Source organism: Equus asinus, chromosome 3 (assembly GCF_041296235.1).
Source record: "Equus asinus isolate D_3611 breed Donkey chromosome 3, EquAss-T2T_v2, whole genome shotgun sequence".
NCBI lineage: Eukaryota > Metazoa > Chordata > Mammalia > Perissodactyla > Equidae > Equus > Equus asinus.
This window is the reverse complement of record NC_091792.1, coordinates 1,603,814-1,631,092: the sequence shown is the minus strand read 5'-3', so window position 1 is coordinate 1,631,092 and position 27,279 is coordinate 1,603,814. Positions and strand designations below refer to the sequence as shown.

Here is a 27,279-nt window from a genome sequence, read left to right as displayed (position 1 = left end):
ATTAGAAATATGGCATAAAAGGCAATGAGGTAGTTATGCTCTTTACTTCATCTTTATTTGGCAACTATTTAATGAGTGACTATCAGGCACCAAGCACTTTGATAGGTACTGCAGATATAAGAATCCACACATCGCTCAAGGAACTCACGAAGGCCAGGAAGGGAGAGAGCAGAGTAAACCCTCCTTGACCGCCGCACTATGTGAGAAGTCTGATAACAGAGAGAGAAAACACAGAGCGCCACTTGTTCTGCTCTTGAGGACCTCTGAGCTATTTCCATAGCAGCCTGCCCTTGAAATCAGAGCTGTGAGTGAGCAAGGAAGCAGAGAGACACGTGAGGGAGCAAGGTCTGTGCAGAAACTGCAGGTGGTCCAGGATGGCGGGTGGTGCCATGTCTGTGGGAAAGTCTCAGAAGAGCTCATGCTGGTAGGCAGGCGCCAGATCGTGAAGGACCTCGTGTGTCCTTAAGGAGTTGGACCTTCAGCCTGAAGGTGATGGAGAAGTCCTGGTGGACTTTAGCAGCAGACTAACACGGCTAGATTGTGTTTTAGAAAGATTGCTCTGGTGGTTAGTCATAGGAAAGATGGAATTCAGGGAAGGAGTTAGTGAGACTGGAGAAGAGAAGCCAATTGAAAGGCTTGAGTAGAAACACACGAAATAAATAACGAGCTGTGTAGCGTACTTCCATCAGCAGCTGGCGTGTGCACACGCACATGAGATGTTGGCTGTAATCACTGAAGCAAAAGCAGGGAGGATGGAGAAGAGAGAAGTAAACGGACAGCGCACATGTGGAAGGGAGGACGAGGATGATTCCACTCAAGTCCCAGGATTCTGGGTTCAGGAGGCATGTGGGTAGACAATGATGAGGAGACAAGGAGAGAGTTTAGGTAGAAAGACAAAGAGTTTCACTTAAATGTAGTGAGTGTGTGTCCCCCGGAGCGCGTTCAAGTGGAGTCCTTTACGGAATTGGATATAAGAGTCTGGACTCAGGGGAAAAATATTTAGGACGGAGATGTAGGTATGTGAACTTGAGTAGCAGAAGCCACGAATTTGATGCGGTCGTGCAAGAAAGTCCACAGAGTGAGAAGAGAAGGGGGCTTGAGGACCAAATGCTGGGAGCGCTAACATTGAGAGGAGCCTAGAAGAGGAAGAGTCTGCAGAGAAGCTTGAGAAGCCACAGCCAGAGAGGAGAGAGGAAACCAGGGTTGGTGTCCGCGGAGCCAGGACAACACAGTGAGGGAGACTGCAGGGAGGTGGAATAAGTTTGTGGGTGACAGAGCTGCCTTTGTCCTCCAGTCTCAGTCCCCCCTTTTCTATAGCAATATGCCCCAAATAAAGACTACATTCCCAGCCTCCCTTGCAAAAGGTGTGGCCATGTAATTAATGTCCATGAATGGGATGTAAGTAGGCACGCTGGGGCAATATCCAGGCACTTCCTTTAAGAGGCAGCTAGCTCGCCCTTCACCCCTTCTTCTCCATCTTTTCCTGCATTCTGCTCCCTGGACCCTAGACACCACCATGCCCATGAAGAGAAGGCTGAGCGGGGCTGTGAGCGGGAAGAAGCATACATCCCAGAAGCCTTGTGGAGCAGAGCAGTCGCACATCCAGAACACAAGCCTTTGGACTTTTACATGAGAGAGACGAACACCTGTCCTATTTAAGCCAGCAATGTTTTCTTTTCTCTTTCTCCCAGCTGAACTTGATGCTAATCAACACACTATGCTTTTCTCTTTTTTCGTATGGAAATATTTCGGAAGAAATCATGACTAGTTGAAGGCTCCCTCTTTACTATCTGTAAAATTTTATTCAAAAATTCTATGAAAATATTATGTGAGGGGCCGGCCCCGTGGCTGAGAGTTTGGGTTCACACACTCCGCTTCGGTGGCCAGGGGTCTGCTGATTCAGCTCCTGGTCTCCGACATGGCACTGCTCATCAGGCCACGCTGAGGTGGCGTCCACGTAGCACAACCAGAGGCACTCACAACTAGAATATACAACCACGTACTGGGGGGCTTTGGGGAGAAGAAGAAAAAGAAGGGAAAAAAAGATTGGCAACAGATGTTAGCTCAGGTGTCAATGTTAAAAAATTATATGTATTATGTGAAGTGTGACTTATGAAGAATGTTACAGACTGACTGGTTTGTTTCCTCCTAAAGTCCATGCATTGAAGCCCTGACCCCAGTGTGATGGCATCAGGAGGTGGGGCTGTGGGAGGTGATTAGGTTTAGATGAGGTCGTGAGGGTGGGGCCCCCGTGATGGAGTTAGTGTCCTTATAGGAAGAGGAAGAGACCCCAGAGCTTTCTCTCTCTCCACCATGTAGGACACAGGGAGAAGGCATCTGTCTGCAACCCAGGAGGAGCGCCCTCACCAGGAACCAGGCGCCTGGATCTCAGCCTTCCAGCCTCCAGGGCTGCGAGGAATAAACGCCTGTTGTTTAAGCCCCAGTCTGTGGTAATTTGTTATGGTAGCCCAAACTGACTAAGACAAAGAGTTTAAAGTAGGAAGTTACTTGTATTAGCAAGACAAAAATATGTAATAAATTCAGCTCTAAAAAACAACCACAATGGTGTTAAAAGAGAATTTTAGTTAAAATCTTAAGAGTGAATTATGGCCTAAGATATATCACAAAAGAAAGTTCTATGGTTCTAAGTAAAACTTGTTTGTCAACACAGAGCATTCAGAATACACAGAAGAGGGTGGGTGCTGCGAGGACAGAGGGTGATGACCGTTCCCTGGAAGGAAGGTCCCAGATCTGGGTGAGATAATCTGAGTCTCTGGTGTCACTTCCTGCAGTGTCACCCACAACTGAGTGGATGCGCCGTCTGCGAATGAAAGAGCTGTGCTGGAGCTTGAAAACCCAGGAGCTCTGGGGAGAGCTCCCCGAGGTCCGCTTATCCTGCCTGGGCGAGCGTCCAGCGGCTGGGACTAAAAACGGTGGCAGATTATCGAGCCAAATGCCAGACCATGGCACGTTTTCTTCCTGTCTTTCTAGCGTCCTTCTGTCCTCCAGGGAGGGTGGAGTGACAAGGGGAGGGGAGGAGGAAGAGGTTGGGAAAGTAAACGTTGCCTGCAGGAGTCACGACTTCTTGTGGTGATCATTTTGCAATAATATACACACATAACGAATCATTGTTGTACATCTGAAACTAACATAATGTTATCTATGTCAGCTCAATAAAAAAAGAAAACATTGGCTCTCTGAGAGCTGAAAGTTACGGTTTCTGCTGGCTGGATTAGGAAGAGGCACAAAAGCCTCCCTGCTCAAGGCTGACAACCCTGAGGACCCTGCTCTTAGTCCAGTCCACGGTTCTCCAGGTATCACACCTTCGAAAACGCCCCCCCTTGAGAACGGTGGCTCTGCTGCAGCTGGTTGCTCTATACTGCCTGCCAGCCTCTGACAATGGCGTGGGAGACCACGGGCAGACTTGATCACAGCCACCACTGGGTTCCCTCTGTGCCAGCCAAGGGACCAGGCTCCTCGTCACCTCCTCCTCCACTCGTTCCACTCATCCGGGCAGTTCTTATCGAGAACGGGTTCCAGGTGCTGGGGACACTACTGTAGCAAGACACACGAGTCCCTGCCTCATGGAGGTCACGTTCTCAAGGGCTGCGCCCCACGTCCTGTGTGCTGCTACCCCATCCGAAACATAACAAACGCAAGCGGCAACCGTTGCTAGTTACTCATCCATTCTTCCTTCTTCCAAAGGAACAGAAGTTGGACCAGCAAGGAATCCAATTGAAAACACTGACCTTTCCTGAAATCTCTGGCCGTTAAAGGTGGCGAGTACGTGTGCCAGTATGCGTGTGTGCATGTGTGTGTGTGATAGCGACATAGTGTGGGTGTGATGACAACATGCTGCGGGTGTGAGGTGAAGGCACGAGATGTGGGCAGGAGTCTCTGGGAAGGGCTTCTCTTCCTCCAGAGGGGAAACGCTTGGGCAGAGGAGGGTTTGCCCCGTTGCTGCGGGAAGTAAAGCTCAGCAGGGGAGTTGCCATGTGGAGGCCATGAGGACAAACGCCCCAAGTCAAGTTCTGTGACAGAAAAGGCTGCAAAGAGCCGGCAGGCAGCGGCCCTGGTCCTGGACTACTGAATGATGGATTTCTTGTTACATGAGAAAAAAGCCCTTTTTTGGTGAAGCCCCTTTGGCGAGGTCTCTGTTCCAGGCGGGCCAGTGCAGTCTGCACTGATCCTGTGACTTGCCCCCCACACCCGCTGCAAGCCGGCGGTGCCACGGCCAGACACAGGGGCTTATAGCACTGACAGTCACGGGATTTAGGATTTTATTTCCATGTGTCTTCTGTGCAATATCCGACTTTTCAGAGCTCCGTTCAAATCTGACTGCTCAGCTAAGCCACTGACCTCTGCCAGCTGAGTCCATCAGCACAACCTCCTAGAACTCTATATTGTGCTCAGAGAACGGAGCTGTAGAGCTTGTCACTAAGCCACCGTGAGCTCACTCAGCAGACCCACGTGGCCCAACCCCACACGGCACCCTGGGGACTGCCTCCTGCTGAGTTTTGCTTTCTTGTGTGGCTGTATGTGTACTTGACCCTGAAACATCCCCTTTTTTCTGTCCTGTTCTCTGAGGCTGACAGCTCTTCCATTACTGCCAACATCCGGAAGGAAACACCCTGAGCTCTCTGCCTCTGGGTCCCCCTACTGGCCTTACACATGCTGGTGTGCAGGCCTGGGACTCTCCCAACCTGCCCCGCTGGCCAGAATTCACCAGCTCCAGCCCATCTGTGACCTGATAACACACGCACACGCACACACACACACCCAGAGTGTGACCATAATACTAGAACAATTCTTCAGGGGAGCTCCTCTGTGACATCTCCCTCATGGCATCGGGACAGGAATGGTCAGTGACTGGTACTCTTCTCACAAAACCCCTGCGTAAGGCACAGATTCCTGCTGTGGGGACACACAGGAGACACGGCTTCAGGAGAGCAATGTGCTGCCATGGAGCAACAGCTGTCACCCACTTCACCCGCAAAGGACAGAGAGCCCTAAACGGTCTTCCTCTCCAAGGATCAGCTCACCCTCAGGAGGAGGCACACGGGACGCTGGGGGTCCTCCACCACGACCTTCTTTCAGCTCTGGTCCCAGCACAGTGTGCTGAGGGAGGCGCGAAAAGTAGATGCAAACTCTTCATGACCCAGGCTTTTGTTGATACTTTGAAACGTTCCAACATTGTTGCAAATGCCCCGAAGAGGACACAAGCCCTGTGTGGCTATCAGCTGCAGAGTAACCAACCACCCTAAAACTTAGGACCTTAATACGACAACCATTTGATTTTTCTCTCAGGTTCCTGTGGGTCAACAGGGTCAGCTGTCTGGTTCTTCTGCCCACCTGATGTCAGCTGGGGCTGCCGTCCACCCAGGGCTTAACTGGCTGGACAGTGAAGACGGCTTGTTCACGGGTCTGGTGCCTCGGCGGGGACGAGGGAAGGCTGGCATCAGCTGGACGCGGGGACAGCAGGGCCACTTTCCCACTCCTCATAGTCTCGGGTCCAACCTGTCTCCATGTGGTATTTCCCACAGGGTAGCTGGACTTCTCAGACGGCAGGGTTCCCAGATCACAAGACTAGAAACTGCCAACCCTTCTTAAGGCTTCAGCCCATTGCCAGAATGGGTCACTTCCACTGCATTGTTAGTTAGCAAGTCTCGGGGCCAGTCCAGAGTCAGTATGGGACCAGACCACAGCAGCACAAATCCCAGGAGGCATGGTCCGCTGAGGGCTGTCCTTGGGAAGTGCCTCCTACAATTGCTGTTCATTCTGTCACGTGTGGAGAGGATGCTTGATATGTTAAATCACGCTTCATAGAAGAAAACGTGTCACCTAATTAGATACATGAATTATCAAGATGCATAGCGATTGGGAGCACTGAGAAACCACGCACGTCCGCAAACCTGATTTGTTTGAAAAACGTGAGGACGACCTCTGAAAAAAGTCACATTGTATTTGATTGTTCCATACATAAGAAATCAAGCTTTGTAAATAGATGCATAAATTTAATATTCTCGGGAAAAGAACAAGGTAGTAACATCACGTATTGGACATTTATCAAGGATAGGCACTGGGCTATCATTACCTGTACACGGTTTCATCCACTCTTCACAAACACTCTCTGCTGTCCGTGTTACTGCCTCAGATTTCCAGATGAGAAATGAGGTTTCGTTGCTGGCCCGAGATCCCACATCTGGTCATGGATGAGCCAGGATGTAACCCTGAGTCAGCAATCTCGAAGCCTGTGTGTCCTTAAACTCTATGCTCTTGTCTGACTTGCTTTGTCCTTGCTCGCTATTTTCTTAAATTCTGACAGAATGATCTTCAGTTTAAGTGGAAACGAGAGTCACGTCTCACACTCCCAGCTCTAAGGATTTAGAGCCATTCCCCGTCTAGACAGCCTGCCAAAGTCAAGATTTCAAAACCCAGTTTCTGTCTTGGCATGATGGTCCAGGCAGGCTCTCAGATCTACAGACACACTCTCTGTGCTTCAACCTGAACCTCATCCGAACCCCGAGTTTACCACCGAGTAAACCCTCCCCCTGGTTTACTGGGGATCAGGAAAGTTTCCGCTTCGGGGCCAGGCTGTGAGTCGCAAACTCTCAGCTGTGCCATCTAAGGACAGGCAAATGCGACACCTGTGCTTTTCGTTTTGTGGTAATGTGGTTTGGGGAATCTCACCAAAAATCAGTTTATCTTTTGAAATGTGAGCTGAGGAGTTGTGATGGAGGTTGCCGGTGAGCCCTGTGCTGATGTCACGGCTGCTGCGCTCGGTCCTGGAGCTTCCTTGGTGCTGGGCTCCACGGCGGATTGTGGTCCTTTACAAGGGCTCCCAGACTCTCCTGCCCGGGGGCCTCCAAGCCGTTTGTCATTTAGAAAGTCTTTTGCTCTAATCTCCACCTTTCTAATTCTTTCACGTCCAAGCTCAAAAGCCACCTTCCTCATCATCTGAGTTGGATTAATTAATCTCTTTTCTGTGACTCTGTATTATTTAGGTGTTGCTGCAGAAAAAAAATTCCCCCCAAAACTTAAAGGCTTACAGCCACACTGTTGGTTTGCTCGCAGTTCTCCGGGTTGACAGTGCGAGCAGGGCTGGCCCGGCTGGGCAGGCTCGTCTCCCCGTGCTGTTGATGCAGTTATCTGTGTTTGCAGGCCGTCACTGAGGTCAGCTGGCCCCGGAGCGCCTCTCGCACATGTCCACGGCCGCGGCTGAGCCAATCAGAATGACCGGTCGTTGCTCTGACCCTTCTCTCCCTTAGCAGAGAGTGGATGTCGCAAGGCTATTGTGGAATATCCGTTTGCCACATTTTATTGGTCAGAGAAAGTCACAAGGATAGCCCAGATGTAAAGGGTGGGGACATTAGAATAGGACTCCAGCTCTTTCTTTTTCAAATATGGCCTTACCATTTTATTTTTTCCGTAAATCTTTCTGTAACCTTCCTCAAAGTTGCAAATTATGGTTAGCAAACTTGAAATTGTAAACAGCTTCAATTGAGTTTTCTCTGTAAACCGTAATACTTTTAACTTTCTATTTTGAATTAATTTTATTCTTATAGAAAAGTTGTAAAAATAGTACTGATGGTTTCCAAACGTCCCTCACTCAGCTTCCCCATTGTTAACACCTTCCGTAATCATAGGACAATCGTCCCCAAAAAGGAGACGAAGTTTGCTTCAACGCTATTAACTAAACTGAGCCCTTTATCTGAAGTTCAGCGCTAATGTTCTTTCACTGACCTGGGATCCATCCAGGCTCCGCTCGCGTTCATCTGTTACTCCTCCTAGTCTTCTGCGGTCTTTAAGGACCACGGCTCCTCAGTCATGCCTTATCTTTAACGACTTCGACATTTAGAAGAGTGTTGATCAGTTATTTTGTCGAGGGTCCCTCTTTGGAGTTTGTCTGCTGACGTCTAATGTTCTCTCATGATTGCATATATTTTGGACAAAAGTACCACAGACATGATCGTGTCCCCCTCAGCACATTGTATCACAAGGTTCAGGGTGTCATATGTGTTATTGCCTGGTATTGTTGACCTTGATCACTTGGAGAAGGTGGTCTCTGCCCACTTTCTCACCATAAAGTTACCATCCTTCTCTTTCTTTTTAAAAAGAATTTTTTTTTTTTAATTTGAGGAAGATTAGCCTTGAGCTAACATCTGCTGCCAATCCTCCTCTTTTTGCTGAGGAAGCGTGGCCCTGAGCCAACATCCGTGCCCATCTTCCTCTGCTTTATGTGTGGGATGCCTACCACAGCATGGCTTGCCAAGTGGTGCCATGTCTGTACCCGGGATCTGAACTGGGGAACCCCGGGCCGCCAAAGCAGAACGTGAGAATTTAACTGCTGCGCCACTGGGCCAACCCTGTTCTTTCTTTTTTTTAATATGTTCATACATTCACACAAGACTTTTTTTATGCGTTGTTTTTTTTTTTTTGGTGAGGAAGATTGGACCTGAGCTAACATCTGTTGCCAATCTTCCTCTTTTTTTTTCTCCCCAAAGCCCCCGCACACAGCTGCATAACCTAGTTGTAGGTCATTCCAGCTATTCTATGGGGAATGCCACCACAGCATGGCTTGATGAGTGGTGTGTAGGTCCGCATCCAGGATCTGAACCCATGAACCCTGGGCTGCCAAAGTAGAGTGCGTGAAGTTAATCACTTGGCCTCAGGGCCAGCGCCCCATCCTTCTCTTTGAGGTTAATGATTACTTAGGAGATACTTTAAAGCTATGAAAAGTATATTTCTTCTCAAACTTTCACCCTCTAAATCCAGCATCAATCAATAGATTTTGCGATAATTATGACTGTAGTGTTTGCCTAATGGTGATTTTCTATTTTCCTCTTTCCTTCTATATTTATTCATTGAAATCTACTGTAAGGAAGAGCTTTCCTTTTTCTTCATTTATTTATATCAGTATGGACTCTGTATTTATTTTAGTCTACAGATTAAAACTCAATACTAGTGTTATTATTTTGCTTCTCAAATATGTAAACCAGAATATTTTTAGCAGGAAAATATTCTCCTATAAGCACAGAGGCACCTAATAAGCTCAAGAGAAAATTATGCTAAATGAAAGGTATTAAAATTCTGATTATATATTTCTCTGTATTGAAATGTGTAAATATTTGAGCTAAAATGTTTTCACAGGTACTGTCTTTTTAATTACATTTAGATTCTTTTTTTTCTCTATTTTTGGACAATAAAGCTCACCAAATAACTTGCTTCTATTTATGATTTTTGAATATTTTTTCTAGATGTAGATATTGCAAAATCTGGTACAGGATATAAATTTATCTTATTAAATAAGAACTGCATCAAAAACTTCTTTCCATAAGTCAAGTTTTCCAAAATATAATTACAGAATTTCAAAATTAGATTTTTTACACAATACAAACTCTCATTGTTTAATTTTTTTTTCAGCTAATTCCTTGTTTTTGTAGGGATAAATTTCAATGTCTTCCCATCTGCGATTTTGTTTTCAATAATTGCAAATTGTAAAGATTAAAAAGCCGAAGTTATTTTTGCCCTCTGTTAGTTGAATACCTTACCTAAAGACTTCTAACTGATTTCGAATAAAATGCAATTTCTAAAAGCTGGTTAGTGGCTAGCAGCAAAGAATGTGGGTACTGTCATGCAAGAGATTATTTTTTAAACTAATATCAACTTTATCCTCCAAATATTGTACATAGTTCAGTCTGACTTTGAATATCTAAGATTATTTGTGAATTTTGACTACAATTACCATTTCAGTTAACAGAAAGCACAGCTTCATTACATAGGCACCTCCATCAAGCCTGCGTACATTTCTGTTCCACAGAGTTTTTACTTAAGTAAAAACATTATTTTACTGTGATGCTGTGCTCCAGCAAAATACGTATTCATATCATCATTTACATTCACAAGTTTAACTTTTAAAGTTACACTAGCATTTACAATAAGGCCAGAAAATTCACCTTTGACACAGTAAGCTTCCAACAACTTTTCTTTGATTCTGTGAATTGGGTTAAACATTTCTGAAGCATTATTGGAGTTAATCGATTTTCTATTTAATTCATCTGCTCACACTATTGTAAAACTGTCATAATTTAACCGTCAGCAAACTCTTCTGCTAATGGTGTCAACTCATTAGTAGCCATTGCTGTCCACTTCTCACCCACCCAAGGAAACTCAGAACTAAAGATGAGAGAAATTAATTTAGGGTCACTGTCATCTGAGCTAACTGAAGTCGTGTGCGTGAAGTGACACGTAAACACACCTTCTGCAGCTGCGTGTGTTAAACCTCATGCCCTTGGGCTTCAAGGCACAGGTCAGATTCAACCAGTGGGTCCAGGTCGGGAAGAAGGTTCTGCGTGGAAGCAGCAGCAGGGACAACAGCAGGGGCAGCAGGTGCCAGGTATGCTTTAAAACAACAGGCACAGTGTTTTTAAAACAATGGCTAACTTTTGATGTGCAGTGGCTGTCTCTCCAGCAGATCTGCCTTCTGCTGGTCTGCGGTCAGTGACGGCCGTGGGGCCTGTGTGAACGGTGTGTTTCCGGTGATACACGCTCACCATCAACTTTCTTGAGAAACAGAAAATCAACACTTAACTCTTATTAAACATGCATACATTAAACCCTTGCTTCTGAACGGGTTTATTGCAAAATAAAATAAGCATAGCCAGACAATAAAGAGTTATAGATTTACATCCTGAGATAAATGAGCATACTGCCTCCAGAGTCAGCAGCAGGACTGGTCAGCCTCCACTGCCCACACGCGGTTCACTTGCACCTAATCTTTGATCCCTTATACGTCCCACTAAACCCGCTGACTGTTACTCTGGTGGCTCCATGCCTCTCACAGGTCATGGCGCGGGCCCCCAGCGGGGCCGTGACACCCACGCTGCTGCACCCAGGGGACGGCAGGATCTATAGCTTCAACTACATCTCCCCCATGCCAGCACAGGGGGGCAGTAGCTGTTGCTAGCTACTCGTGTCCAAGTGTCATCATTTTACCTGCCGGTGCCCTGCACGCCGCCCTTCAAAGGAAGATGTGAGTTTCCTTGAGACTAGAAAGGTTTGGGAAAGGAGCTATGGGCCATCTGTCAGAGATCCCCCGAGTGTGACTATGAGAACTCTGTCAATGCACCTGCCTCTTACACCCACCAGGACAGAGGATGTGGAGGTCTTACCAAAACTCCTGTAATGCAACTATAATAATGATCCTCCTTTAAAAAGCAGGAAATCCAGGACAAATGCTAAACTGGACTGAATGCTTGACCAATCTAGGCAAATCAGGACACGTGTCTCCTTAAACCTGGAATTGTCTTTGACTCCAGCACATGCAGCCAACCCCAAAATCTTTTTTTCTAAAGGCATGCTTTTTTTTTGTGAGGAAGATTGGCCCTGAACTAACATTTGTTGCCAATCTTCCTCTTTTTTTATTTCCCCCAAAGCCCCAGCACATAGTTGTATATCCTAGCTGTAAGTCGTTCTAGTTCTTCTGTGTGGGACGCCACCTCAGCATGGCTGGATGAGCGATGTGTGGGTCCACGGTCAGGATCAGAACCGGTGAACCATAGGCTGCTGAAGCAGAGTGTGTGAACTTAACCACTATGCCACTGGGCCAGCCCCCCCAAATCTTGGTTACACTTTCTTCCCCATTTCTCTTGCATCTGATCTACTTTCTCTTCTCAGGGAATCTGCCTGAGCCCAGACGCTTGTTACCACGGCCTGTACTATCTACAGCAGCTGTTGACTGCTCTAAGACTCCTTTTCTCCTTGTCTCCATTCTATTCACACCCACCACAGTTTTCTTTCTCCAGAAACTTTTGTGTCTCCTCACACCCTTGAAGAAAAATCTTTTAATGGCTTCTCATTACCTGCAGAGCAAATTCCAAACTTTGGTTCCAAACACAGTCTGTCCCTATGCTACACTCACAGACTCATTTCTCACTCCTCCCCCACCTGAATCCTTCACTCCAGCTTGACTTGATCACTCAAGTTTCCCACACAGACTCCCTGTGGCATTGGCTGTCCATGCTTTTGTATATGCTGTCACTTCTGCATAGTCTTCCTGAGCTGGACCCCACTTGTTGAAATCTGACCCAAACCTTTAAGCCAAAGTAACAATTCAAGAATCCTTCTCTGATTCCCCATAAACGAATATTTTCTTTGTCCTCCGAAGTCCTGCAGTAGTGTAGAGAATACTCTGATGGCACTTTACACAAATAAATCTTCAATCTGAGGAGCTGTTTGAGGATCTCTTTCATCTTTTGATACCCAATAATGCCACACAGCACCTTATTCTTTGGACATGCTCCTGCTTAATAACTACTCATTGAGTGAGTTAATTAATGAACGGCCAATGAATCTACACTAAAGAGATAATGAATAGAGTCCTTCCTGTAGAAAATATTTTTATGATTTGTTGGAAACTATGTTTGTCAGCTCAGGCTGCCATAACAAAAACCACAGACTGGGTGGCTCAGACAACAGAGTCTCACAGGTCTGGAGGCTGGATGTCTAAGACCAAGGTGCTGGCAGGTTCGGGTCCTGCTGTGGGCCTCCTTTCTGGCTTGCAGATGGCCGCCTTCTTGAGTCTTCACATGGTGGAGAGGGAGAAAGGGGAGCTCTGGTCTCTCTTCCTTCCCTTATATGGACACTAAGCCCATCCTGGGGGAAACCCCCTCACAACCTCATCTGACCCTAACCCTCCCAAGGCCCATCTCTAAGCACCATCACACTGAGGGTTAGGGCTTTGACTTAGGAGTTTTGGGGGAACACAAACATTCAGTACATAATGGGGACATTTAATCACCAGGAATGATTGCATCTAAACCTGTCTGTGGGAGAACCTTTTCAGGTGGCCTGGCCTTTTGGTCTGTAAAACACCACAGATAGCCAAGTTGATTCACCTTTGTATAAGATCAGCCTTGCTTATTAAACTTTGGGTCTTCTACAAATACTAAACAAGATCAATTTCATGTCATTTTTATACCACTGATTTCCATGAACAAATATAAGACATAATGAATAAAGATATAAGATGTTTGTGTGTCTCAAAGAAAGGATCCATGTCAAACTGATGACAGTGATGACTGATGGGGAAGAGTGCATTGGAGAGACGTACTGTCATGTGTTGCGTAACAACAGGGATGCACTCTGAGAATGTACTTTTGGGCTATTCCATCATTCTGTGAACATCATAGAGTGTCCTTACACACACCTAGATGGTAGAGCCTACTACACAACTAGGCTATGGTGCTAACCTTATGGGAGCACCGCCATACATGTGGTCCATCGTTGACTGAAATGTTACGTGGCGCATGACTGTATTACTCTGTGCTCCTGAATTGTCTTAATATTTTTGTAATGAGCATATATACATATTATGTGTGAAATAGAAAAATGATTTAAAGAAGTTTCTGAGCATTCTCAGCCTATGTGACACTATGGGTGGGATATCCTGGATGTGGTAACTGCCTTCAAAGAGTTTACAACACAGTATCCCTTCGAAACATCCAAGAAATGGAGAGAATAAAAATTTGGCTCAACACTTTTCCAATGATATCTCTGTATTTCTTTAAAAAGTCTTACGAGAGTTAAAGAATAACCTATGACTGTTTGAGAGTAAAAACATATTTGGAAAGCAAATAATATATGAAAAAAGGAAAAGCATGAGAAAAGTGGAACTTGTATACGTGTTTTATAAATCATATGAACTCTTCATGCAAAAAGATTTTACAACCCCAAACTCAATGGATTCATAGGCATAAGATCTGAACAACATTGTGACTAAAATCAGTAAAGCTATTAAAGTATTTATATATTTAATTCTTTAAGGATCAAGTAAATGTTAACCATAAAACAAAATGAGAGAACATCTGGAAGGCAAAGAGGTTGAAACATTGACAATTAAAAAGCAAATGGTGTGCTTAGTGCTACTGAGGGACTAGAGCAAATGGATATAAACCCATTTGAAAATAAGTACAGAGTCTGTGTAATTACAGTGAGCCTGAAGATGGGTTTAGCATTTATGTATCTCCTGGGAAGCTTGGTGAGTCAGAGACACAAAACCGAAGCAAAGGGAGGTTATTAAAATATTATTTCCTGTTGTATTGTCAAGCTGGAGAAGAGAATAAACATACCGATTACTTGCATGGCCGGTTCCACGTCTGCTGTGGCCTCTTCCAACAACGACAGCAGCTTGGCTGATATCTGATGCACGGATTCAATGTTGCTAAACAAGCTGTCCACGTCCAGCCGATCGATCTGGAGAAACACAAACACTGAGCACCAGCTGATGGGGAGGCGCACTGGGTTCGGGGTGTTTCCTCCTGCTGCACAGCGAGCATGTCATGTGCCAGCCCGTGCTGCTTCCACCAACCGTTTCTGTAAACATTCTTATTTGCGATTTCTAGAGTAAATGTGCAGTTTCTCATGCAAGAAATTGGGATGGTGCATCTGTTCCCTCTCTTTCTTTATTTTGGCTAAGTCTTAACGAGTTGAGTGTGCATCTCCATGTTTCTGGAAGAACCAGAGCGTGGAGAAGATTTGGGCCACCTAATCAGTACTTTTATTAACTGCCCTCTCTGAGGGTATGTCCTAGTGCATATGAATTTAGCATTCCCTACTGCTTATACAGCAGGAGTCAGACCTCATTCTAGACAGGGACCTATTTTCAAAGCTGTTTTAAAACCACAGATGTTCTAAAAGCGACGACAAACAGGTATGCTGAGCTGCTTCCTGCTTTTTTTCTTAAAAGAAATGTGAATGGAAATCTTCACCAAACATGTTCTACTAAGCAAAGATTCATATTTTGTAACTTCATGCACACCCTCAAAAACCAACATAATCATTCTAATAATTTGTTTATTCATTTATCCATCCTTTCATTAAATATTTCCTGAGGGCCTTCGGTGTACCAAGAACTGTCATAGAAGCCGAACTCTGTCATAGGCATTGGATGGCCGGAAGAGGAATGGCCGGCTTAGAAGCTAAGTAGAGTGTGGTGAGGTGTGTGTCCTAATTTTGCTGGGTGTTACACAAAATCTTTCTCTTGAGTTTAAGTCAGAATTCCTTTCACGATCAAACAGTGTCTAGTTCGGCCACGGCCAGATTGGCACAGGCTCCACTGGGCTACCACAGGGAGTAGGAGAGGGGCCTTTCATCCATGGTTTACTGTGTGTGCGGTCTTAGGTGGATAACCAAGTCACCGCTAATCAAGTCACGGAGGAGCTTCAAAGGTGAAAAGCAGAGCTGCTTGTCCAAAAACAGGTCAGCAAAATTGGGGGCAAGAGAGAGACAGCAAATTCAGCTAAGGAGCAAAAAAAAAAAAAAAAAAAAAAAAAAGGGGGGGAGCAGAGAAATTGAGGGAAATTGGGAGCAATGGATATGGGATAAGAGACAGACCTGGAGGAATTCTGGTGACAAAGGCCAACAGCTGCAGCTTCTTTCTCATGCTGCAGCATCTGTTCCCTTGGGTGTGCCGGGTCTACTTAGGGGGAGGGAGGAGGCAGGCTGCTCAGCTTTTCATCCCATCCCTTTTTGACGTGGACCCAACTCTTGTTCCCCATACTGGGCGTGGGTATTATTTTGATATAGTCTGTTATTAAACAGGGAAGAAGTACATCACATTGCACCTTGTTTAAAAGTTGGTGCCTATGTCGGCTATTTCGTATGCAATATGGTCTTGCTGTGCACATTTCTTTCAACTTCCTTAGGAAATTCCTCACCTTCCTGTCATCAGTCTTGTCCTCAAGTAACTCCCAGCCTTATTTGCAATCAAATTGCCTGTGATGGTATGTAGTGGGTTTATTTCAATATAGGATTATGCCGTTTTTTCCCTTTTTTTATGTATTCTGAAATTATCTATATCTCCATACTACATTATTATGTTGCAATTCTTACTAGCTCTTAGGACTTTAACCCAATATGTCACAAAATGTTCCTTCATTAAGCACTCACATTACTAGGATAGGGCGTATATGGCTGTTTGCCTGAAATCTATGGGTATTCAAGACTTTTAATTTCTATATTTAAAGTATATTTAATATTATACAAAATATCACAAGGCATATAGTGATTATATGGCTCTTTTTGTTAATAATAATTTTAAATGGCACATATATCACATATATTTGACTACCACTGATTTAACACATTATTGATTCTAAGTTATTGCTTTATGCATTGGGTATTAATTAAATCACAAAGGTATAGCTTTGCATAGTGCAAAATATATTTTCTGAAAGGGTGTATAACTAAATTTTTTTTTTAAAGATTTTATTTTACTTTATTTTTTTTCCTTTTTCTCCCCAAAGCCCCCCAGTACATAGTTGTATATTCTTTCATTTTGGGTCCTTCCAGTTGTGGCATGTGGGACGCTGCCTCAGCGTGGTTTGATGAGCAGTGCCATGTCCACGCCCAGGATTCGAACCAACGAAACACTGGGCCACCTGCAGCGGAGCGCGGGAACTTAACCACTCGGCCACGGGGCCAGCCCCTAAATAAAATTTTTGTAGATTGATTTATTTTAGATGTACTAGTTGTGCATTACTTAAAATCCTATTTTGAAATGAATACTTCTAAAGGATGTAAAATTTCATCCCCTAATTTATTTGCATTATGAGATAAAAGATCAGATGTAATTCATATAGTGTACTGTATTATTATTTCGTTGTGTTGTAGAAACTTTATTCTGAGGAACTTAAAGTGCTTCATATTTATTGTTTCATATCTCACTCTGACGTCTCTGAAAAATCTGAGTCAGTTTGAAGATAGGGAAATTCGGGCAGAGTTAAGAGCGGTGCCACACTCAAAATTATGAAGCTCAGGACAGGACTGGAACTGAAAACTGACATTTTAGTCCCACACCCTAGCTCATTACCAGAAAACATTAATAATAGAAGACTTTGCCATCTCCGTTTGGGTTTTTTGGTTTGTTTCTGAGTTTTTCACTAAGTTGTCACTTCTACAATTTGTTTTCCAAGGTCAGAATCATACATATCTGTCTAACTTAGATTTTAAATTCATTTAGCAAAGATCTAATTCTACATTCTATTTATGATCTTAGCTCAGTGCAATAAATACCAAACAACAAAACTATAGATTTTAATTCCATTTCTTTCTGAAGGACAGAAAGGATTAAAACATCAGTTGACCTGTTTTCAATCCCCAATATGACCCGGGCCCAGGGGGATTCTGTGAATCATAAAATGAATTCACATTTAGTCATTGCTCGGCCAAGGAGCAAACCTACGTCTGGTCCAAATAGGCTTTTAAAACTGGTAGATGATTTTATGATTATTGACACAAACTCAAGGAAGCATTTATATACATTTATTAATCATTTACTAGAAAAAGAGCGTGCTCTAAGAGCTTAGGTTGAGTTGCATTTTAAATGGATTAAAAATTCAATTTTTGAAAAAGGATTTAGTCTAAATGTACATTATTCTAAACGAAGTCAATATATAATAATTCATATGCACAAAACACAAAAATTAAAGGTCAGTGTTTGTCTGACAACTTAATTCTTTGCTTTACAAAAGTATTCATCACAGGGTATATTTCAAACAGCAAGTTCCCGTTGCATTTGAATAATTACTGAATTTACAGTTGCATATATGCGAAACTCCCCAGGTACAAATGTCTAATAGAGGGAAACATACCTACAACTGTATCAGGTCAGACACTGTAATCTTTGGGATACCGTTACTTTGTACCCCACAAGCGCCTTATACTCACTGTATTCAATGCATTCCTTGCATTTACATCCTAGTGAAAGCTTTTCCTTTTGCTCATGCTTTGCCCTCATACTACCTGACAACATCCTGCCCATCTGAAATGGAGTATGGTAATGATGGCGTTTGTCCCATAGTTTGCCCCTCTGTCTACCCTTTATGTTTCTTTATTGGGGCAGCCACGGCTCCCCAGCTCTGCCTGACCTGGTAGCACATTGTCATGGTGCCCTGCCCCCTTGCCCACTCCCTACAGTGGCAAGTAGCCTAGCAGGCCACAGCGATTGGCTTAGGATGGGCAGGCTCCCAAGCAGAGCCAATGAGAATCCTCACTGAGTTTTAATGAGTGCTTGTTGGGTCATAGGAGGGCCTGGATTGTAAGCCCTAAGTATGTAGATTTCGGTCTTCAGCAGTCATCTTTGTGGAGAGTTTGACCGCCATAAAGTCAACACAGACAGGGAGACCAAGTCTGACAACATGGTGTTGTCGTCTGCATCCAGCCTTGCCTAAAGAAGACATCCTTTTACGGAAGCCAATAATTTGCCTTTTTATTGGAACCAGTTTGAATTTCATTTGTTACCTATAACCAGTAGGGGACTAACACACTTTTTATTTCTAGCCACCACCTCACTTCCTTGTGGTTGGAGTTAACCTCTCTCCTGCCCTTCCTCGCCTCCTGCCATAAGGTCCTCACTGCTTGTATTGAAGCCCATTATGTACGTCAGAAATAGTTTCTGTCTCTGCATCAAAACTGTGAGTTCCTCGAGGACATTTGTCTCTCTCACTTATGTGAATAACTCCCGTGTCTAATACAGTGCTGGGCCCATACCTAGTTACTTAATACAAATTTGACAATTCAAATTCAATAAATCCCTATGGTTTGCATGATCTATTTCTCTGTGGGAGCCGTAAATAAACGCTCTTTGTAATCACTCCACTGGGCTCTGAATAACAAGTATGCGGAGATCAAAGCGGTTTAAGAAAAAAATCACAGTCACTTAATTTGGTTGTTCAAAATATATTAAGTGGCTATTTTCTAATTTTCTACTTAATTTTATCTACAAAGACAAACTGTTGTGCTCAGTTGGCCATTGGTATACTTGGAAAATCTGCTGACGAGGCCAGACGCGCCCTCTCTGTGCACGTGGGAACCCCTGCTTGCTGGGTGCTTTCTAACAAGCCCGGACGCTCGCTGGCACCCGTCACAGGGAGGGCTGACCACGACCTGCGTGTCGCGCGGACCTGCAACCACGAACACCTTTCAAAGTGAACACTGAAAGAAGTCTAGGAACAAACTCTTTTAAAAAATAAATTAAACTATGATCATAAAACTAGTACATGTTCATTGCAGAAAATTAAAGATAGGTGGAAAAGTAAAAGAAGCAGACACAATCCCTAAACCACAGTAAGACCACGGGTGTTTTGAGGCAGGTTCTTCCAGATTGTTCCTTTCTCTGTGTGTACATCTACACAGAAGATTTATATACTTCAAAGAATGTTTGGAAATTTGTTTTTTTTTAATTTAGTATAACATGAACATCTTTTCATGGCACTAATTTTCCTCAGTTGTACCATTTTTAACACCAACATTATGTGGAAATACTGTAGTCTACTTAACCAGTCACTAAATCTTTGAAATCTAGACAGATCTCCATGTTCACTGTTATATACAGCTCTCCTGGCGAAAACCTGGTTCGCATCCATGATTATTTCCTCATGATAAATTTCATTAAGTGTAATTACTGAGTTAAAGTTATTAATATTTCTTAAGGCTTTTAACAAGTCTTGGCAAATTATAGCAGCAATTACAAACATTGTTTTCCTTCTAATAACCAATGGATTAAAAACCGTCAGTCTGATATTGCTGCCCTGATTTCAATTTGGAAATACATTTGTAGGCATCTATTTTGATGATCAAAACCGCACAACCTTAAAGTTCAGGACACGTACACATGAGTTATGTAACACAATTGTAGAAGAAACAAGAAAACAAACAGCATTGCTTTCGAGGGCTGTGGGGATCGACACCAACCAAACGCTTCTCTGGAAACCGTTTCTAGAACAGACTTCAGTGTTTCTATCTGGTGTAGTTTGGTAGTACCTCTTGTTTCAACCTAGGGTCCCATCCTGGGTCGTACGTTACTCTCCTCTCATCATTAGACGTTAGAATTCACATGGAGCAAATGCAGCCAGACGTCGTCCGGCTCAGTCCATGGGACCCTGGTCATCTGCTCCGTCTGTACGTCAGTTCCACGCACAGCACTATGGTGAGGCCCGGGGGAATTCTCTAAGTTAGTTCCCTCCATTAGTGTTGAAACCACCGAAGCCCGATGATATTAAGACTGTAACAAATAAGTGAAAGTGGAAGAAAGCTGAAAATGTATTAAAAAAAACTATAAGAAGTGGAGACCCAGTGGGGACCTTCTGAGAGGGAAGAGCCAGGTTCATTTCATTTCTCAGTGAGGGAAATGAGAAGGGGTATGCTTGTGAGCAGCAAGTGGAAAAGAGGATGTTGGCAGCAGGCCCTGGCACCCACAGGGCAGGGTAACTATCTAATTACTGTGGCGTTTATTCAGACAGCTGGTTTCTGGATCACAAAGCTTTTCAGGGTAAACTAACTATTACTTCATCAGGTCTCTTAGAACTGCTAATTTGCATGTGCGAAACTTCCTGCTGTGAAGCCAGATTCTAAACAGGCTAATTGAGTCATACTACAAGTTGAATCAATGTCACAGCCAGACAGCAACTCTTATAACTAATCTTGCTGCTAAATGTCCATGTGGCTTGATCACTGTCCAGAAACACGCTGGGCCAGGAGAACGAATGTGGACAGACCTGCACCAGCGCAGAGATGTCAGTCCCTTTGCAGAAAGTAAGGTTGGGACTCTGGGACAGACATCTCGGCAGGTGCAAGAGGTCAGAGCCCACAGAGGAGAGTGAAGGCAGACCAGAGGCTGCCGTCAACTTGAGAAGTCCCTGGGGCCTCTGAGAAAGGCCGGGGATGAAGTCTACCCCAAACACTGTTTGACTGACAGTAGAAAAGTAAAGTGCTTCTATTGACATCCGTGGTAACAGGCAGAGTTGATCAGGGCCACTGCGAGGGTTTCTTACCTGCCCTGACTCGGGGACGGGCAGAAAAGAAGTGACGCGGTGGGGGCTGGAGGGGGTCCTCAGGTTTGCTGGCTTTTCCTCCTTAGAATTTTATATGAAATGCTTGGAGGACAAACAGTACTGCTAGGAATAGCCCTTCTGAACTGCAGAGCCAGTAAATTTTGTGATTCTTTGGAAATTCTAAAAAAGAGAGTAGAGAATAAACACTTGAGTTATGCTGTCAAAACATAGGAGAAAGTAATTTGAAAACTGGAGCAACCAGTGAGAATGTAAAAAATACGTAAATTTTCTATGAACCCAAGTCAGCCAAAAAATTTTATTTAATTATATTTAACTATATTTATGTGTGAGTGTGTATACACGCGTGTGCGGATTTATTCTTTCTTCTTGCTGTATACATGCTCAGACTCAGGACTCATTAGGTATAAAATCTAACCTGCTAAAAAACAAACAAAACTCTTAACCTTGTCAACAGAATATCCATCTCCTTCAGATCTAATATCTGAAAGAAACTACTGATATTGGGAATGACTTGCTCAACATTCACCAATTCTTTTCCCACTTAGTAACACAATTGCAAAGTTCTAATTTTCAATAATATAACCAAAGACTAGGAGAATTCTAGACTCGCTAAAAATAATTTTGAAAAGTTAGGAGATGCTTTTGCTAAAAGAAAAAAAAATACATTTGCTTGAGATGATAAATGAAGGAAGAAGAGAAAAAGTGTGACAAAAAGATGAGGTGGCAGGTGTGTGATGGTGGCCAAACCGTATGACAGAACAAATATCCATGAAGTCCATCGTGTCAAAATTTCCTGAATTTCCCAGGATTCAGTCATTCCAGCACTGGCATTCCCAACCTTCTCCCTGGGGAATTGCGCTTATTTTAGCATACCGATTACCGGAACTCGATTAAAATTTTCAATGGTTTTCCATCCCAAATGCATAAGTCAGTGCCCCTGGCGAGGGGCTCTCTGGGGCCTGGGCTCTGCACACTTGTCCTGCCCCATGCCTGCGGCCTGGCCCTCCAGGCACACCCAGGCTGAGGCGCACGGTGTTCCCTTCCTCAGATTATCTCCTCGGAACCCACATGATGGTAAACATCCAACAGAAGGTTAAAATCACACACTTCCTGCCCCAGTTTACTTGGAGCATCAGTTCCTTGGATACCAAACCCAAAGCCTGGATGAGACGGTTTGCCATATGCAGAACTTACAAAGGAAGTCTCAGTGACTGTTTCAGTCACCTGTGTCGACCTCACACCTGAGAAACCTAAAGGAGCCTGTGGCCGCAGGAAAGAGATGGCTAACTTGGGGTGAACCTGCACTCCCTGAGGGGGCAAAAGATGCGTGAGTGTTTCCCACGCACCAGTGTGTACCCCGTGTGGCTGTGAGCCGGTGGGAGTCCGTCCCTGATTCTGCCTACATGCTGAAGGGCAGATGTGCAGGTAACCCTGGACGCCCGGGAGCTGAGGGAGGAACTGCGAGCTGCTGCTGGAGCAAAGACGCAGTCTGGAGCAAGCGACCTTCAGAGAGAATTCGCCCATCACCGCTGTCGCGGGAATTACACACGCACACAGCCAGGAAAGCACGCGTGAGGGAGCCACATCATCACATTTGGAAAGCCCAGAGGATGTAAGGCCGACCTGATGGCGCCCGTTCGAGCCAACTTTTCCTCTGCCTCCTCCCGCCCATCCTCCCAGGGGTCGGCAGGATCAGGGGGCGGAGCAGAGAGCGCGCCGCCCCACCCGCTCTTCCCACCGCAGGGTTCCGGGTTGCGCTGATGCCAAAGTCAGATTAATGTCTGCGACTGAGTTTCTAATTTCTGAGCAGAGACGGTGTTTGTCCTAAGGTCCGTTATGTAAGTGTGAGACAAAGTCCTGGCCCTGCCCGGGTTTCCACCAGAGGTGGCAGGACCTCCCCATGCATAATTTTATTCGTGCTGCTCATGCATGAGGCTGCGCTGAATCCTGAGCACCACACGGAAGAGGGAAGGAGGCGACAGCGAGTGTGGATTTTAGGAAAAACAGCCAGTCCCTGCAACACTTTAATATTGCTTGTAATGTCTCACTTCCTTCCTTTTTGAGCAACCACCTCCTTGTTGAGAACCCAAGGTGCCCAGCCTTGGCATTCTTAAGGCGCCTGTGTTCCAGAAGAGACTCAACTCTCAGCAGAGTCTGGGTATCCCTGGGTTTGCCCAGAACGGACAACAGTGTGAGCCTGGCAGGGGGCAGGTCCTGGGGCGCCCCATGGACTGACTGTGCCGAGTTCCAGACTGCACACCTCGGGGTGACCGCACGCTTGCCCCCAACACGCCGGCTCAGGCGTCGACGGCTCACAGCCCCCCTCCAGCAGGCAGGGCGCCTTTCTCCGTCATTCCGCAAAACTCTATCGGGTCTATTGCCTCAGGAAAAGCTTCTCAGCTCATCTTCGTTCCCGCTTCCCCATGTCAGCTTAACTACTTTCTGTCTTCCAGAAAGGTTAGTTTGATGGGGCTCACAGACCGTGATCAGCTCCCCTGCTTTAAAACATTCTGTTCCTCCCAGTTGCCTACAGAAAAGACTCCAAATTCCTCAACCTGGCAGTTTGTCTGAGCAAGGCCTAGCTTGTCTTACTCCAGCCATTTTTACGTTTATAAGAGCCCTCTGCTCCAATGAAAGGGATGGCCCGCTCTCCCACCTGACACGGGCTGGCTCGCCCACACCTTCTGCTCCTGCGGCTCCGCTCCCCGGCTCTTGCACCTCTTCCTGACCCTGCATTCACCTGGCGGGTGTTTCCCCAGTGTGGACTCTGTCCGTTCCCCAAGACTTCCTCGACGACTCACCCACCTAGAGTCACTCACAAACAACTAAGGAGCAGTTATTTCCACTCCACAAAGCAGAGAAAGGGGAAGCTGCAGTTTTCGGGGTCCTCCCCCACACCCCTTGGTGCTAGATGTTCTGCACACACTGAAGGCCTTCTGCTGTGAGCATCTGTGATTCTCTACCGAGTGGCTTTCTTGGACCACAGATGCCTGGCTGTCTACACACAGGGCAGTCCAGAGGGTCAGGGATGAACACTCCCAGAAGCATCCATCGGCCAACATCTAATGGGAACTGGCGGCTGAATCCTGCTCACATGGGACAGCCCGGAGGTGTGCTCTGGGCAGAGCCCTAGAGCTCCCAGTGGGGTATGAGCCCCAATTGGCCCCAGAGGTAAGCTACTCATGAACATACCCTATGTAGTCTTCCTTTCCTTCTCCATCTCATTTCCCCATTCCTTTACTGCTATTCCAGGGAATTATCTCTCAAACAAATGATCTGCTTTAAAATTCTTTTATCTGGATCAGCTTCTGAGGGAACCCAGTGTAAGAGAAAGTGAGGTAGGTGGTCAAGGAAGGTTTTACTGAATAAAGGCTGGAAGGAGGAGGAGGAGAAGGCCGTGATGTTAACTTGGGAAAGGACACTCAAGGCAAAGAGAAGAGTGAGAGCAAAGGGCTTGAAACAGCGGTGCTCCCGGCTTGTTCAGGGAACACCCAGAGGCCAGAAGACAGACATAGGTGAGGTCAGAGAGGATGAGGGAGCAGCTCACATATGACCCCACAGATCATCATAGGCATGTTTGGTTTTAATCGGAGTGAGATGAGAAGCCATTGGAGGGTTTTGAGTAAAAGTGGGACATAATCTGACGGATATTTTAAAAATAATCACTCTGAATGCTTGGTAGAGACGAGGGTGGAAGAAGAGAGATGGGTCATGAGGCAGGTGCAATAATCTTGGTGGTTACTGATGGGCTCTTAAATGAGAGTAGAAGTAATGGAGGAGTTGAAAATTGGTCTAATTCTGGATAAAATTTTAAGGCAGAACAAATAGGATTTGCTGATAGAGCCAACATGGGGTTTAAGAGGAAAGAGAAGTCAAGGATGACCTCAGGGTTTTTGCCCAAGCAACTGGAAGAATGGAGCTGTCATTGACTGAGGTGAGAAAGACTGCAGGGAGAGCAAATTTTAAAGGGAAAATAAGGAGCTCAGTTTTGGACATGTTAAATTTGAGATGCCTTGTAGACAATCACATGGAGATTTGAGTGGGTGTTGGATATAAGCAAGCAAGCCTTCAGGTAAATGTCTAGGCTGGAAATAACATTTGCCTACCGTTGGCATGTAGACAGGATTTAAAGCCATGAAACCAAATCAGATCCTCAACAGGGAATGTAGACAAAAGAGAGAAGAGGCCCACAGACTGAGCCCTGACCTACGTCAGTGTTTAGAGATGAAGACCAGCAAAGGAGCATTGGAGCAATGGGGGAACCCAGGCGTACATGGAGTTCTGGAGCACAGAAAAGGGAAGTTCTTCTGTCAAATGCTGGTAACAGGTCAGGAAAGGGAGCTCCTCCTTCCTCTAACGTCTAAAGCAATTGTTTGCTGCATGACCAGTTAGCATAACTAATCACGAGCTGCCTTCTGTCCTGATCATCTCTAGCAACACCTTGAAATTTATCTTTGATTGTTGTTTGCCTTTTTATGTGTTTATGACTCATTTTCTTGACCAGATTATAAACTCTTCTAGAGCAAGACTACGACATAAATATCCTCGATTCCAGAACAGAACTCTGCAGAGGCCACTGCATGCAATAGACAGCAGACAAACACTTAATCTCTTAATTTGCATATTCAACTAAAATATCACCTAGTTAATCTGTCTGAAAGTGATCTGTCCCTTCTGTGAACTCCAGCTGCACATGTCTGCATTTATTGATTATCGCTTTGCATTGCAAGTTATCTTGTCACAGCTATGAGGCTTGTCACTTCTAACTAGGGATCCTTCGCCTTTGATGGCAAGGAATGAGGTTTGCATGTCTACTGAACCTCAAGTGGCCTAAAGTTAATTAACTCACATAATCATCAATGTTGTCTGTATCTAAAGTGCCTTAAATGATGATGCTTATTCACAAATACTGTTTCCCCGATACGTGCTTCCTTCCTGACCCAACATTCATTCTTTACAGCCCAGGATTTGTGGCCCTGGACTGACATGCACAGCTCTGTCAATCTATGCCTGAATAAAGCTGCCCTAACATCTCTGGAATTTCATTAGAGAGGTTTATAGCATCGTTATAATAATCACTGCCACCGAAATTGTGTTGCTTATTTTCACAAATAAAAACAAATTAAAATAGTGTTTTATGCATCTCAGTTCTGAGAAGTGAGATGATGAGCACAAGATCATGTTCTCCAGGCTGAAGAGATGACTTTCCTAGATATTAAAACAGACCTGTGTCTCACATCTCTCTTCTTCAGTTCTGGGTATTCCAATCCCATTTACAATCACAACAAAAAGAATAAAATATCTAGGAATAAATTTAACCAAGGAAGTGAAAGACCTATACAATGAAAACTATAAGAAATAAATGATGACAAAGAAATAGAAACATATTTCATGCACATGGATTGGGAGAATAAACATAGTTATAATGTCCTATTGCCTAAAGAAACCTACAGATTCAATGCAATCCCAACCAGAAACCCAATGACATTCTTCATGAAAATAGAACAAAGAATCTTAAAATTCATGTGGAACAACAAAAGACCCTAAATAGCTAAAGCAATCCTGAGAAGAAAGAACAAAGCTGGAGGCATCACGATCCCTGACTTCAAATTATACTACAAAGCTATAGTAATCAAAACAGCATGGTACTGGTACAAAAACAGACACACAGATAAATGGAACAGAATTGAGAGCCCAGAATAAAGCCACACATCTGTGGACAGTTAGTCTTCAACAAAGGAGCCAAGAACGCACAGTGGAGAATGGAAATTCTCATCAATAAATGATGTTGGGAAAACTGGACGGCCACGTGAAGAAGAATGAAAGTAAACCATTATCCTACGCCATAGACAAAAATTAACTCAAAATAGATTAAAGACTTGAAGGTAAGATGTGAAACCGTAAAACTCCTAGTGAAAATATAGGCAGTACACTCTTTGACATCAGTCTTAGCAGCATCTTTTCGAATACCATGTCTCACCAGGCAAGGGAAATGAAAGAAAAAATAAACAAATGGGACTACATTAGACTAAAGAGCTTCTGCAAGGCAAAGGAAACCAGAAACAAAACAAAAAGACAACCCACCAACTGGGAGAAAATATTTGCAATCATATATCTGACAAGGGGCTAATCTCCAAAATATATAAAGAACTCACAGAAGTCAACAAACAAACAAACAAACACCTGATCAAAAAAGGGGCAGAGGATGCGAATATACATTTTTCCAAAGAAGATATACAGATGCCCAATAGGCACATGAAAGATGTTCAACATCACTAATCATTAAGGAAATGCAAATAAAAATTACAGTGAGATATCACTTTACATGTGTTAGAATGGCTATAGTTACCAAGACAAAAAACAAATGTTGGAGAGGTTGTAGAGAAAAAGGAACCCTCATACACTATTGGTGGGAATGCAAACTAGT

At 44.5% G+C, this 27,279-nt stretch overlaps 1 protein-coding gene across 2 annotated transcripts in view; it reads right to left on the bottom strand.

The window, feature by feature from the left end:
• ARHGEF38 (Rho guanine nucleotide exchange factor 38) overlaps positions 1-27,279 on the bottom strand; it is a 121,780-nt gene that overhangs the window by 53,839 nt on the left and 40,662 nt on the right. For both annotated transcript variants that reach the window (XM_014858407.3, XM_070504533.1), the window contains one exon: positions 14,130-14,253. In XM_014858407.3, coding sequence (XP_014713893.1) covers positions 14,130-14,253 — 124 coding nt within the window. The remainder of the gene's footprint in view (positions 1-14,129; positions 14,254-27,279) is intronic.